This window comes from Vombatus ursinus, unplaced genomic scaffold (genome assembly GCF_900497805.2).
Source record: "Vombatus ursinus unplaced genomic scaffold, bare-nosed wombat genome assembly UNPS02014845.1, whole genome shotgun sequence".
In the NCBI taxonomy this organism is placed as follows: domain Eukaryota; kingdom Metazoa; phylum Chordata; class Mammalia; order Diprotodontia; family Vombatidae; genus Vombatus; species Vombatus ursinus.
The window spans coordinates 3,632,614-3,646,723 of record NW_020954623.1 but is presented as its reverse complement, the minus strand read 5'-3'; the positions used below and the strand labels follow the sequence as shown (position 1 = coordinate 3,646,723).

The window sequence follows — 14,110 nt, the reverse complement described above, 5'->3', positions numbered from 1 at the left end:
TACACAGAGATCTTCCCAACAAATATCTGATCACAGGCAGCAGGTATGTCCAACTTTGCAGCAGAGATCTCTGAGCATAATGGAAGGGTTGGTGAAGGGAAAGAGGGCAGATACAATGCCCAAGGATTAGAAACTGCCAATAGAAACCTTTTAGCCAGAGACTGGAGAATTTCCATGAGCTCTAGTGGGTTGAAGCTCTGGATTCAGTGCGACTGAACCTCTGTACATTAGCCATCGTGCCCATGAGTCATAGAACTCCCTCTGGCCATCACCCACAACATCCATCCAGCACACACAATGCAGAAAGTCACTGTAAATTGCAACCAGCATGGTGTTTGAGCTTAAGTTGGTGGTTTCTTCAGCCCCATCCATTTTTCTCTCATTCTCCTTTTCCTAAGATGCTAGCAATATTGTTTTTAAGTGAACAATCTGTGAAATTTTTTAGCTATGTAAATCATGGGGAAGGTTGAACCCTGAAGAGTTCTGCCTACAGCTCCCAATTCTTTTTAAAATGGACCCTTTGGGGATGACTTTGTTATCTCCTGATGGGCCAGCATGTCTTGTCTTGCTAACAAGAGATGACTCAAGTCTATCTTATCCAAGGAGAATGAAACCCTTGGATGTCTGAATGAGTTTCTTGAGCAGGAATCAGGGACCTAATCTGAATTGGAACAGTGAAGACATATGTGTCAATTGATGAAAATTGGCTTCAAATGAGGCTGGTTAGGTTTTAATCTGAAGGGATGTCTCTGAGATCCCATCTCTCCCAAATTCTGTGTCACTTGGATAGTGGTGCAGTGAAATGGATTAGAGCTATGCATACCAGTGTAGACTTCAGGGTAGGATCCAATTCATTTGGCATGAATGCACCATTCCTATCCCTTTTATCTATAATGCTTGACTTTAGCTATGCAAACATAGCCAAATGCAGCCATTTCCCAAGTATGAGGAACAGCATCGATCATTGAAAGTGGTTTCAGAGATCACTTAGTCCAGTCGCTTCTTTTAATGGTGAGGAAATTGACACCTAAGAGGAGAGATGATCTCCCTAAAGTCAGGCAGCTAGTTAATGCCAGGGAAAGCACTAGAAGGCCAATCTCCCGAGTCTGGCATTGTAGGTTTCTTTCTGCTTTGTTTTCTGCCTTCATAGATCAGCTTCCAAAGGAAAAAAAAATTTAAAATTTGATTTTTAATAATTTTAATCAGTTTCTGATTTTTAAAAATCCATGTTTAGGAATTTTTTTTTTAAAAAAATTAGTTCATATTTGTGCTTCTAAAATGGACAAGAATTATCAATTCCAAAATCTCTGTTGAAAAGAACATGCATAAATTTTTGTTGCTGAAATACAACATTTAGATTTTAGTATTCTTCTGTGGTGCTTGTTAATTTTCTACTGTACATATATGTCTTTATCATACAAAGTATAGACACTTTCTAAACTGATCCAGCCCTAGAAGCTTTGAAAAGACTGAGTTGGGGATAGAGGTATCTCAAAATCTGAATTTCACTTTTATTTAAGTGTGATTTTTTTAAATTTAATTTTGCATACGTGAACTGTCCTATTTTTGCTCCAGTTACTTATACAATGTCCTAACTATAAAGGCTTCTTGTGGTATCCCTAGGAAAGAAAAAAGAATTCCAGAAAGCAGAATCTTAACTCTACTCAAAATATTGAGAGATGGCTGTTCAAAGAGATCTGTCCTTTTACTATGAAATGATGTCATGAAGTGACATGATCTTGAGACAAAATATAATGGACAGTTTTAATGCTGCCGGTCTCCTCAAATTGTTGATAATATGCAAGTATTTGGATTAGCTCCTGGCATATCCCTGACACAAATATATCATATCTAATATGGCTTAGCAGGATGAGAATGACAAGGATAGTTTTGCCAAGTATCTCAATTTTAATTCTATTTGAAAGTTGTTGATGTCTGTGAGTCAGAAAATATGCTAATGGTTTTGTTTCTAGATGTATTTGAGTTGGACTAAGACTAGTTTGTTAATTAAACCAGGTGTGTAGTCTGGACTGGTGATGACCGAGTTTTCTTCTTCAACCCAACAATGCACCTCTCTGTATGGGAGAAGCCAATGGACTTGAAGAACCGAGGAGATCTTAACCGGATCATAGAGGACCCACCACATAAGCGCAAGCTGGACGCTTCAGCAAGTAACTAATAGCTGTGATTATTTTCATCTTTTTTTATAACAGTGCCTTTGTTAATTAAATATCCCTATTGAACTTGGAAACCAAAGTACATTTTCTAGGCAATATTGGATTTGAGTCATGTTAGAGGGGGATGTTTTACTATTTTACTAATGTGGTAATTATAGTATTCTGTGCAGAAATATCTGCACTCACGTCCTTTTACATAGTCAGCATACTTCTTTTATTTTTAGAACTGAACTAATAAATGGTTGGTTTGTCAGGCAGAATGAATTTTTGTTTCATCCATGTAGCAGAGGAAGGCTATTCAAGTTGGTTTTTTTTTCCCCACTAAAAATATCTTTTTTTCCCCCATTTAGAATATTTCTAGACATTATCATGATTTATTATTTTATTTTTTTATCTGAAAACTTCTCAGCGACTACTTTAGAACAAATCGGTGTGGCACAATGGAGGTTGTTTGTTGGTGTCTAGACTATGCCTTCTGTTTTGTTTGGATTTGCCTTTGGGGACAGCCTGGGGGTGATTGGGTGGGGGTGGTTGATATAGGGAGGGAAAATTCCCGGTGAGGAAACTCCCTTTATCGGATCACTAACTGGTTAATAATTTATTGTCCCCAAAAGTTGTCTATTGATCCCTGAGGTTAAATGATGGTTTTGACGGCCTATAAAAAATGCACCACAGGGATGAACACTGTCTGGGACTCCTGGGCAGCTCCCTATCCATTGTTCCATACTGCTTCCCATTCACTCAGTTAAATCTGCTTAATTGTAATGAGCAGTTGTTGTTATCATTGCCCTTGTCATTGTGTCTTTGTGTTTAATCAAGTGACTAATTACATTAAGATGCCCACAGGCATAGATGCAGCCAGGGTTCTTTGGTCTCTTTGGTTGTAGAGGAATGGAAAAGTGTGCAGATGAGTTTGGTAGAGATAGGATATGGAGTGTGCATAGCCCTGAAAGCCGCACTATGAAGAGTTCATTTTGAATCAACTCTAATAAATTCTTCATTTACTCTGTGGTGGGAAATCCTTGCTAAGGGAGCACAAGTGTCCATTATAAATAACCCTGCCTACAAAGAAGATACTACAGAATATTTGTACTCAGTTCAAAGCATAGCTACTGTTACTGGTCTAGAAGATAGGATATATCAAACGGGATCCCAACCCCTCAACATTAAAAACCAGTGAAAGGATGCTTTATTTGAGCACTTTTTGTTTCTACAATCTATAATATGAAAAGAAAATGATAGCTAATGAAACTTTATCCATTACAAAGGTATTTGATCTTAGGGGGAATCATCACAAAAGTTTCTTCTCTTTCTCCTCCTCCTTCAACTAGTTCTCCTCCTTCCCCTCTGCCTCTTTTTTCTATGCCTCTACTTGAAATCTGAACAATGATTTTTTTTCTACATCACTACATCCTAACTGCCATATACTACCAATGAGCCCCAGTTTCCTTCTCTGTGAAATGAAGGGGTGGGGAGAAGATGATCTCCCAGGAACTTTCCAGTTCTGAATCCATGATCCTTTGATCCAGAGAATAAAAATGGAATCCACCTGAAATGAGCACAAAAAAAAATGGAATAGTACTGCTGTTTCAAATGAGGAAGATAACCCATGGAGTAGATAGTAAGCACGTGCCTCGAAGTGACTTAGCAAAAAAGTTTCAGGAGAACTTGGCAAAGATTAATGTACACATGCTTGGAAAAAAGCAAAGATTTCTGCTTTGCGGGCATTTTTGGTTTGGTTTGGTTTTCTCCCTGAATCAAGAAGTCTCATTCCAGCTCATAAAACTTCTTATGTTGGAAATGAGAAGAGCAATTCCACCGTATAAAGAACGAAGGTTACAGTTGTCTTGTATTTCCCCATTTTGATCATGGTATCTGTGCTGAAGATGAGTTGGTCCAAAATGTTTTTACTGGCAAGGTGCCAGGCAAGGACTTCATCATTTCCTTAACTTCAGTTGATGGGGTTAATTATCTGTGAGGTTCAGATGAATGAGCTGGGGTGAGGCTGATGACTTTTACGTTGGCAGAAATGATCATGATTGGTATAGACATGGGGAAATCAATGCCATGTTCAAGCCTTGATAAATGTGTTGCAGCATAACTTGACTCATTTCACTTAAATCGTTGGCCTAAGACTAGTGCCATGGTAAGAATGAAGTCTCAGCAAGAAACTTGGGCCCTCCATGGCATTGGCATTTAAGCTGAAGTAAGCACTTTTATGTAACTACTTCAGTCCTCCCCTTGCCTTTGCCCAATGTGAGCCTTACCTTAGATGTGCAAGAGAGAAAGTTGTGTCAGTGATCTCAAAAACATTTTTAAGACATTTGGGTAATTGAAAGCAAAAAGCTGTCGAGGCTATGATTGGACTTGACCTCTTCATCCCCAGGGGGTGCTGGGAGCAATGTATACCTGCTACAAAGAAGTCCAGTGAGGCTCAATAGTAGAGGGAGAGGGAGTTCCCTGAGTGGTTTCCAAGGGAAAGGGGATTCTGGACAGTGGTGGGTTCCCCTGTGGGGAAGGGTGTCTTCAAACAGAGATTCATGGCCATCTTTCGGGGAAGTTTTAGCCATGATTTCTTTGGGACTTTTGCCCTGTAGCAGTTGAGGTCTCTTACAATGCTTTAACTTCTGTTTAGCATGTCTATGCCTCCCACATGCCAGAGTGAGGAGTGGGGGGAACCTCACTTGATCCTTCCATCCCCACTAACTATTGCCCTGTATCTTTTCTGCCCTTTATGACTAAACTGCTCTTGAGAAGGCCGTCTACAAGTAGTGTTTCCACTTCTCTTCCCACTCCCTTCTTAACCCTTACAATCCAGTTTCCAACCTTATCATTTCACCAAAACCGTTCTCTGCAAAGTTACCAATGATCTCTTAGTTGCTAAATCCAGTGGCCTTTTCTTAATCTTGATTCCCTTTGACTTCTCTGCAGCCTTTGACACTCTTGATCACCCTCTCCTCCTTGATATTCTCTTTTCTCTGGGTTAACAGGGCACCCTCTCTCCTGGTTCTCCTTCTCCCTCTCTGACCACTGCTCTGTCTCCTTTGCTAGATCCTCACCCAGAGCATGCCCTCTAACCATAAGTCTCACCCATGGTTCTATGTGGGGCCCTCTTCTGCCTCTATACTACTTCACTTGGTGATCTCCCTAGCTTCCATGGTTTTAATTACCAACTCTATGCTGATGATTCTCAGATCTACTTGTCCTATCCAAACCTCTCCACTGACTTCCAATCTTGCATTTCTGGGTTCCTTTCAGATATCTTGAACTAGATGTCCAGTAAAAAACTTAGATTCCATATGTCCAAACAAGAACTCATAGTCTTATGTCCTCAACCTCTCCCTCCTAACTTTCTTATTACTATATAGAAGACATCAACATTGTACTAGTCCCTCATGATATCAATGGAGGGGATGGGGGGAAAGACAGCCCGAGGCTTGGAAACAGGAGCTGGGATTCGTGTGGTGTAAATAGTTCAAAGAACCAATTTGGGTAGAGCAGAGACTGATCATGTAGGTGAAGCGTGATGAGGCTGGAGATCGCAGATGGGACCAGGTGTTACCAGACTGTTGTGAATTAGGCAGATTCTGGAGAAAGGAAATGAAACATTTTGACTGAATGGAGACAAGACCTTTGTTCTATCCTTCCTACTTTCCACCCATGAGTCACTCCATGCACAAAAGCTATGAATTCACCCTGGACCTACATTCCTTCCAGGTAGAGCTCCCCTTTAACCCTAGGACCTGCCCTCGCTGACCTGCTGTGCTCTCCTGTATGACTTCTGCTATACTTCATGACCCACTGTTTCCATTTCCTACGATGTTTCTAACCCAACAATTTACTTTCCAACACCTCTCACACACAATAAGCCCCTTTGTCCTAAGTGCATCAGTGATGGCTTTTAGTAGTCATGTTTTATATATATACACACACATATATATAGTGTGTATGTGTATATATATATATATATATGTATATATATATATATATGTGTGTATATATGCATTTATACACACATACACATTTATATATGTGTGTATGTGTACACATATATGTATATGCATATGTATACATGCATGTGTATACATGTGTATATATTCATGTGTGTATATGTATATGGATACATGTATGCATAGTTGTGTATATATATGTATTATATGTTCCCCTTTCCATGTGATTATCTTTCCTCCTCCCTCAAAAATGTGACTTATTGTCTTATGTCAAAGTATTAAGAGGAGTAGATTTGTACAGTGTGTTCTCATGTCCAGGGACTCACAGAGCACCAGAGAGGCTTGGGTCAGTACCTGATTTGGAGTCTCGGTCAATTTAACAAAATGCTACAGATAAAAATAAAATTAAGTAGAAGAAGCGGGGACTTATGTGATTAACAGATGGCTCTAAGGCCTTGTTGCGGCCCCCAAACACGCACACAAAACCTAAAACAACCACCTCCATTGCCCCACCCTCTGCTGATTAGTCTTTCCAAGCTCAGCCTGTTAGTCTCCAGGCTTTAGGCACACAATTCTACTCAATCTTCCATTTGTTTCTTTTTTTCCTCTTCAAAGGAGAATGACCTTCATGCATGGAGATGATTCCCACACTGAATAAGGAGAGAGTAAGAAAGCACCTAGCAGCCTTTGATGACTATACTTCATGTGGTCCAATGTATTCTGTTCCTTTGTTTTGAGAAAACTGGCAGATGTGTTTTCTGCAGTACCACAAACCTGAAGAAGGGCCCTAGAATTATGCAAACTTTAAACCAGTGAACTTGAGTTCAATTCCTGGGAAAATTCTAAAATGGAAAATTAAAACAGTGAATGGTGAACATCTAAGTAGGAAGCAATCCAGCCAAAATGGGCTTTGATTTGTTCCTGGAACACAATGAGTGTGCTCAATGCACATCTCCTTTCTCTGTGCCTGTACATCCTCCCCCTCACCCCGATGCCACACCACATACTTTCTCTTCCTGCCTTAGTATCCCTGCCTTCCTGTAACCAAAAGGAAGGAAGTCATTTCTTTTCCTCACAGGTGCAATGCCACCCCCATGCCACTTTGAATTGAATCTGATCTTATTTCTCTTTGTTCCTTTTCTACTTATTCCACATATACTTACATCTGCCCATGTGCCCCCATCATTAGAATGGACACTCTTTATGAGGAGGGATTGTTTCATTATTTTTACTCTTTTTCCACGGCTCCTGACACATAGTAGGAGATATTTAAGAAATATGTGTTAAGAGAAGGGGAAAGGGAAGGGAAAGGAAAAAAAAATAAATTATTAAGCATTTACTACACATTAGGCATTGTGCTAAGGATTTAATCCCTCCAATAACTTTGCCAATAACTTGGCAAAGAGGTACTGTTATATTCCCATTTCACAGTTGAGGAAATTGAGATAGATGGCGGTTAAGCGACTTGCTCAGGGACACAGAACTAGTGAACGTCAGAGGTCTGATTTGAACTCAGGTCTTCTGACTTCAGGCATCATCCAGCTGTCAATTGATTGACCAGTTCTTGATGAAATCATTGTAAGCACTAGTTCAATCACTCAGTCACCAAGGATTTATTAAATGCCTGTTATGTGCCAAGCTCTGGGGATAGAAATGCATAGAATAAAACAATCCTTAATTGCAGTGAGTCTACATTTGAGGTGGGCAATGGGGGTGGGTACAACACATGCATGTAAATATTTATAAAACATAAAGTTTATAAATCTCATTTCTTCTTGGATGCAATCACTAACCTAATAGATGAGGGGAGTACTGTAGATATTGCTTACCAAAATTCTAACAACTTTGCTTAAATTATCTCATACTATTTTCATGGAAAAGATGGAGAGAGAAGGATTAAACAATCATACAGTTAGATGGAATCCAAGCTGCTTGGATGGCCAGACTCAAAGTATAGTTGATAGTAAGTGAATTTAAGTGTGGTAGAAAATCTCCAGATCTCCAGGGGGATATCTCAGGTCCCCATGCTAGACTCTGTGATGTTAAACTATTATTTCTTAAATCAGTGACTTGTATAAGGGCAGAGATGATCTGAACCCAGATGTTTAGATATTTCAAAGCTGAGAGGGATGGCTACCAAACATACTGAATGACAGTCAGAATCCCAAAGGACCCTGACAAGCTAGAGCATGAACATGAATCTAATATATAAAATTCAGTAGGGACACATATAAAATCTTATACTTTTGTAAAAACAAAAAAGTCAGTTATTCAATTTATAAGATGGAAAGACAAATTTAAACAGCAGCTATTCTAAACAAAGACCCGGGATTTCAGTAAACAAGCTCCATGAGTGAGCTTTGTGATATGGCTACCAAAAAACCTAACACGAGAGTGGGCTGCAGAGGCAGAGCTAGATGGTGGAGTAAAGGCAGGGACTCACCTGAGCTGTCCCCCAAACCCCTCCGAATACATTTAAATAATGACTCTAAATAAGTTCTAGAGTGGCAGAACTGACAAAAAGATGGAGTGAATCAATCTTCCACCCCAAGACAACGTAGCAGGTCAGCGGGAAAGGTCTATTGCTCTAGAGTGAGAGAGGAGCACAGTCTAGCACAGGCTAGGTCTCAGAAAAGGCCTTGGGGTGAATGAATCAGTGGCAGCAGTGGTGGTTTCCAGACCTTTCAGCCCACAAATGGTAAGGGTATTTATTGGACAACAGGTCAGAAGGAAATTTAGAGGGGTCCCTTTGCTGGCACCAGGCTCAGGACTCTGTTGCATTGCCTATGCTTGGATCTGGGTCACAGTCCTGAGTCTTCATCCCAGTGCAAAGTGGAGCACTAGCACAACAGAGCTTGTGGTTGTAGGGGAGCAGGAACTCTGGTCACAGTTCCAGGGTTGAGAAAAGTACTTAAGGTCACTCACAAACGAGTGTGCAGTCTAGAAGAGTAGTAAACACACCTCTCCCTAGATCATACCGCCTTGGAAGAGTCAAAAACTTACAGGTTCCCAGAATTACCTCTGAAAATAGTTGAACTCCCCCAAAATACCAGAAGCTTGGGAGAGTGACCCTCCACTTGGGAAGTAAAGCCCCATTTTAGCATAGAGTTAAAAGACAAGAAATAAGCTGGAAAAATGAGCTAACAAGAGAAAAAAATCTCCAAAAAAAATCCAAAGTCTCAAAGAAAAATATGAATTGTTCTCAGGCCATGGAAAAGCTCAAAAAGGATTTTAAAAATCAAGTAAGAGAGATGGAGGAAAAATTGGGAAGAGAAATGAAGGTGATGAAGGAAAATCATGAAAAAAAAAAGTCAACAGCTTGGTAAAGGAGACACCAAAAATACTGAAGAAAAAAACACCTTAAAAACAGAATAGGCCAAATGATAAAAGAGGCACAAAAATCCAAAGAGATGACTGCCTTGAAAAGCGGAATTGGCCAAATGGAAAAAGATGTACAAAAATTCACTGAAGAGAAGAACTCTTTAAAAAGTAGAATTGGCCAAAGGGGAAAGGAGGTATTAAAGCTCACTGCAGAAAATAAATTGGGCAAATGGAATATAATGACTTTATGAGTTCTCAAGCAACAATCAAACAAAATCAAAGAAATGAAAAAAAGTAAAAGAAAATGTGAAATATCTCATTAGAAAAACAACTGACCTGGAAAATAGATTCAAGAGAGAAAACTTAATAATTATTGGATTACCTGAAAGTCATGATAAAGAAAAAGAGCCTAGACATCATCTTTCAAGAGATTATCAAGGAAAATTGTCCTGATATTCTAGAACCAGAGGGTAAAATAGAAATTAAAAGAATCCACTGATCACCTCCTGAAAGAGATCCCAAAATGAAATTATAGCCAACTTCCAGACATCCCAAATCAAAGAGAAAATACTGCAAGCAGCCAAAAAGAAACAGTTCATATATTGTGGAGCCACAGTCAGAATAACACAAGATTTAGCAGGTTCTATATTAAAGAATCAGAGGGCTTAGAATATGATGTTCCAGAAGGAAAAAAGAGCTAGGATTACAACCAAGAATCACCTACCCAGCCAAACTGAGTATAATCCTCCCGGGGAAAATGGATATTCAATGAAATAGAGGACTTTCAAGCACTCCAGATGAAAGACCAAAGCTGAATAGAAAATTCAACTTTCAAATACAAGACTCAAGAGAAGCATAAAAAGGTAAACAGGAAAGAGAAATCATAAAGGATTTTATAAGGTTAAACTCTTTATATTCCTACATGGGAAAAAGGTATTTTTCACTCCTAAAAGCTTTCTCACTATTAGGGCAGTTAGAAGGAGTATAAATAGACAGAAAGCAGAGGTGTGAGTTGAATGTGATGGTATGATTATCCAAAAAAAAAAATAAATTCAGGGATGACAAAAAATACAATGGGTAAAGGGAAGAGGGAAAGGTGTAGTGGGATAAATTATCTGACATAAAAGAGGCCTACAAGAGATTTTATAGTGGAAGAGAAAATGGAGGAAGTGGAGAGGGGAGCACATGAACCTTACTCTCATTGGAATTGACTCAAAGAGGAAATAATATACACACTCACTTGGGTGTAGAAATCTATCTTTCTGTACAGGAAAGTAGGAAGAGAAGTGAATAAGAGGAAGAGAAGTTGACAGAAGAGAGGGCATTTTGGGGAAGGTAAAAGTTAGAAGCAAAACCCTTTTGAGAATGGACAGGGTAGAAGGAGGGAGAGTATGATAAATAGGTGTAAAACAAGGTGGAGGGAAATACATGGTAGTAATCATTACCGTGAAGAAAATTACAGTCAGTTTTTCTGATATAGACTTCATTTCTGAAACATATAGAAAACTGAGTCAAAATTTATAGAAACAAGAGTCATTCCTCAATTGATAAATGGTCAAATGATATGAATAGGCAGTTTTCAGACAAAGTAATCAAAGCTATCTATAGTTATATGGGAAAAAATTGTCTAAATCACTATTGATGAGAGGAATTCAGATTAAAGCAACTCTGAACTACTACCTCACACCTGTCAGATTGGTTAATATGATAGAAAAGGAAAATGACAAATGCTGGAGGGGATGTGGGAAAATTAAATTGGTGATGTTGTCTGCTGATTCAACCGTTCTGGAGAGCAATTTGGGACTATGCCCAAAGGGCTATAAAGCCAAGCATATCCGTTGATCAAGCAATACCACTACTAGCTCTATATCCAAAAGAGATTAAAAAAAGCAAAAGGACTGTGTCCTAAAAATATTTATAACAGCTTTTTTAGTCGTGGCAAAAAATTGGAAATTGAAGGGATGTCCATCAATTGGGAAATGGCTGAACAAGTTGTTGTATAGGATTGTGATGAAATACCATTGTGCTTTAAGAAACGATGAGCAGGATGCTTTCAGAAAAAACATGGAAAGGCTTATATGAACTGATGCAAAGTAAAATGAACAGAACCAGTAGAAAAATGTACACAGCAACAGCAAAATTGTATGATGACCTACTATGAATAACAGCTATTTTCAGCAATACAATGATCTAAGGAAGTTGTGTAGGACTTCTAATGAAAGGTGCTGTCCATCTCCAGAGAAAGAACTTGTAGAGCCTGAATGCAGATCAAAGATACTTTTTATTTACTTTATTTTTCTTTTTTTGTCCATTTTCTTTCACAGAATGACTTACATGGAACTATGTTTTGCATGATACATGTATAACCTGTGTCACATTGCTTGCCTTCTCAATAAGGGGGGAGGGGAGAGGAGAGAATTTAGAACTCAAAATTTGAAAAAATGTTAAAATTATTTTACATGTAATTGGGAAAAATAAAATATTAAATAAATTTTTTAAAAAATTGGAAGGGTGTGGCTTCCAGGAATAAACATGTGATAATCCCTCTGATTTTTTCCCTCATCGGAACTTCACAGGAGTGTTTTGGCCAGTTTTGACACCACAGTGTAAGGGCCTGGACATGCTGAAAAATGCCCAGAAGTGGACAACTTGGATGGTATAGAGTTTTAAATTCATACCATGTAAGAATGGTTGAAGGAAATAGGAATGCTCTTCCCGGGGAAGCGAAAATTTAGGGAAGAACAAGATAGTTACCTTCAAATATCTGAAATATTGTCACATGGAAGAAGGAGTGCTTCTGACTGGCCCCAGAGGACAGGGCCAAGAGTAATAGATGGAAGTGACAAAGGGGCCGATGTCAACTTGATTTTAAGAAGATCTTCCTCTAAATAAGAGCTGGGCCCAGTGGAATTGGCTGCCTCCGAGAGTACTGGGCTCCAATCCTGAGCAATGTTAGAATGGATGGCAGCCTGTTGGCTATGTTGTAGTGGGGATTCATTTAGGGTATAGATTTTACCAGAGGGCCACAAAGATCCCTTCAAACCCTCTTGTTCTATGATTCTGTGGTACTGGAATATGCCCCTGGGTCGATATTCAAGCTTTTTCCAGCTTCATTCTCCTGTGTTGTTTTAGTCTCTGAGACACCAAAGTTATCTCTATACACCAATTAGGCACTATGCTAGGAAATAAATGAGTGGCAGTCTGGTTGACTGCCCATTGGGTAGTTGGTGCCAAAGGATGCATACCTGGCATGTGCACTTCTCCTCTGATTATGGAGAAAGAGAACATGTAGGAACATTGTCTGAACCTGGTTAGGCCTTAAAGAATTGAGGGCAGTCTAAAGAAGCATTGAGTAATTGTCTCTGCACACAGGAGGTGTGGATTGTTTGGCATTGACTGCCATCGATCCTGAAAAAAGTATTCTGGCTCTGTCCAGATTATCTTCGGTGATGCTGTTAAGCATGTACACAATGATCACCTCTCATCTGTCTCCCTTTCATACTGAAGGGCTCTGTGCTCAGGAGCGCGAGGTCCGGAGGAGAGGGGCTGGCCTGAAAGGGAGCAGCCCATTCATTGAGATTCTGAGCGAGCCTGTGTGGGGAGTTGTCAAGTTCTATCCAAGATAAAGGTGTGACGGGCTTCACCGTGGCGGAAATCAATGTCGTTTCCATAAACTTCACATTCATTATGGAGAGAAGCCTCACGTTCGAGCTTCCTCTGGGACATCAGACGAGAAAAATGAGAGACACAATGAGCCATGTTTGGGCTCTAGGTTGGAAGGTGATTTAGCAAGTGCTGCAATCATTTCCCCTCTGCCCCCCACCTTGTGATATATTTAATGAGAAAGCAGCTTTCCATCCATGCTGGGGGAGGAGAGAGCAGGCAAATGGAAAAGCGCTTCTTATGGCAGCTAACACGTTGGCATCACCCAGGCTGTCAGGACAGAAATAACAGCACTACTAGAATATCTCCACTTGGCCTCTTTTCTCACACTGGGAGACGAATATCAAACATGGAAAGCACACTATTCCCTCCCTTTCCCTGAAGCTCATTAAACATTTACAGCGCCTGCCTCTTCACCATGGAAAGAAGGGTGCTGTGTTTGCTGGGCCAATTCTACTTTCTGAAGGAAATAGGCTTTATGGAGTAACAAGTGTGCTGTTAATCAGCAGCGGCAAGCCATCTATTTCTCCATTCCAGGGGTTGGGAAAGTAGAGCAGAGGAAGGGGACTGAGAACGACCTAGCTGTTGCCCCTCAAGGCGGTGGCAGAGAAGAGGAAGTGAGAGAGGACCAGAGCACCGCCATTCTCAGCAGAAACGTCAGCCCTGCCAGGCTCAGCTCACTCTGGCATCCAGGCAAGCCGGCCTTCGGTCCTGATCGAACCGTCGGACGGTCGTTCCTCTCCAGGACGTCAGCCTGAAACTAAGACCAATCACGCCTCTGGAGATGTATCCTGCCGGGGGAGCAAAGCTCATGGCCCTGCCTACCAGCCTCTGTGAATGGCTTTAAGAGGATAGTTAGGAGGAACTCTGGGGGTCCACGCTGCCCGGTGGTGAAATCAGAGATGTGTAATCAGGCAATCAGGTTCCTATTGTACAGGAGAGGGAGAGAGAAAGAGAGGGAGGGAGGGAGGGAGGGGGAGAGAGAGAGAGGGAGGGAGG

The 14,110-nt window shown here is 40.3% G+C and overlaps 1 protein-coding gene across 1 annotated transcript in view; it reads left to right on the top strand.

Moving 5' to 3' along the window:
* TCERG1L (transcription elongation regulator 1 like) overlaps positions 1 to 14,110 on the top strand; it is a 301,431-nt gene that overhangs the window by 234,338 nt on the left and 52,983 nt on the right. The window contains exon 8 of the mRNA XM_027840461.1: positions 2,017 to 2,171. Coding sequence (XP_027696262.1) covers positions 2,017 to 2,171 — 155 coding nt within the window. The remainder of the gene's footprint in view (positions 1 to 2,016; positions 2,172 to 14,110) is intronic.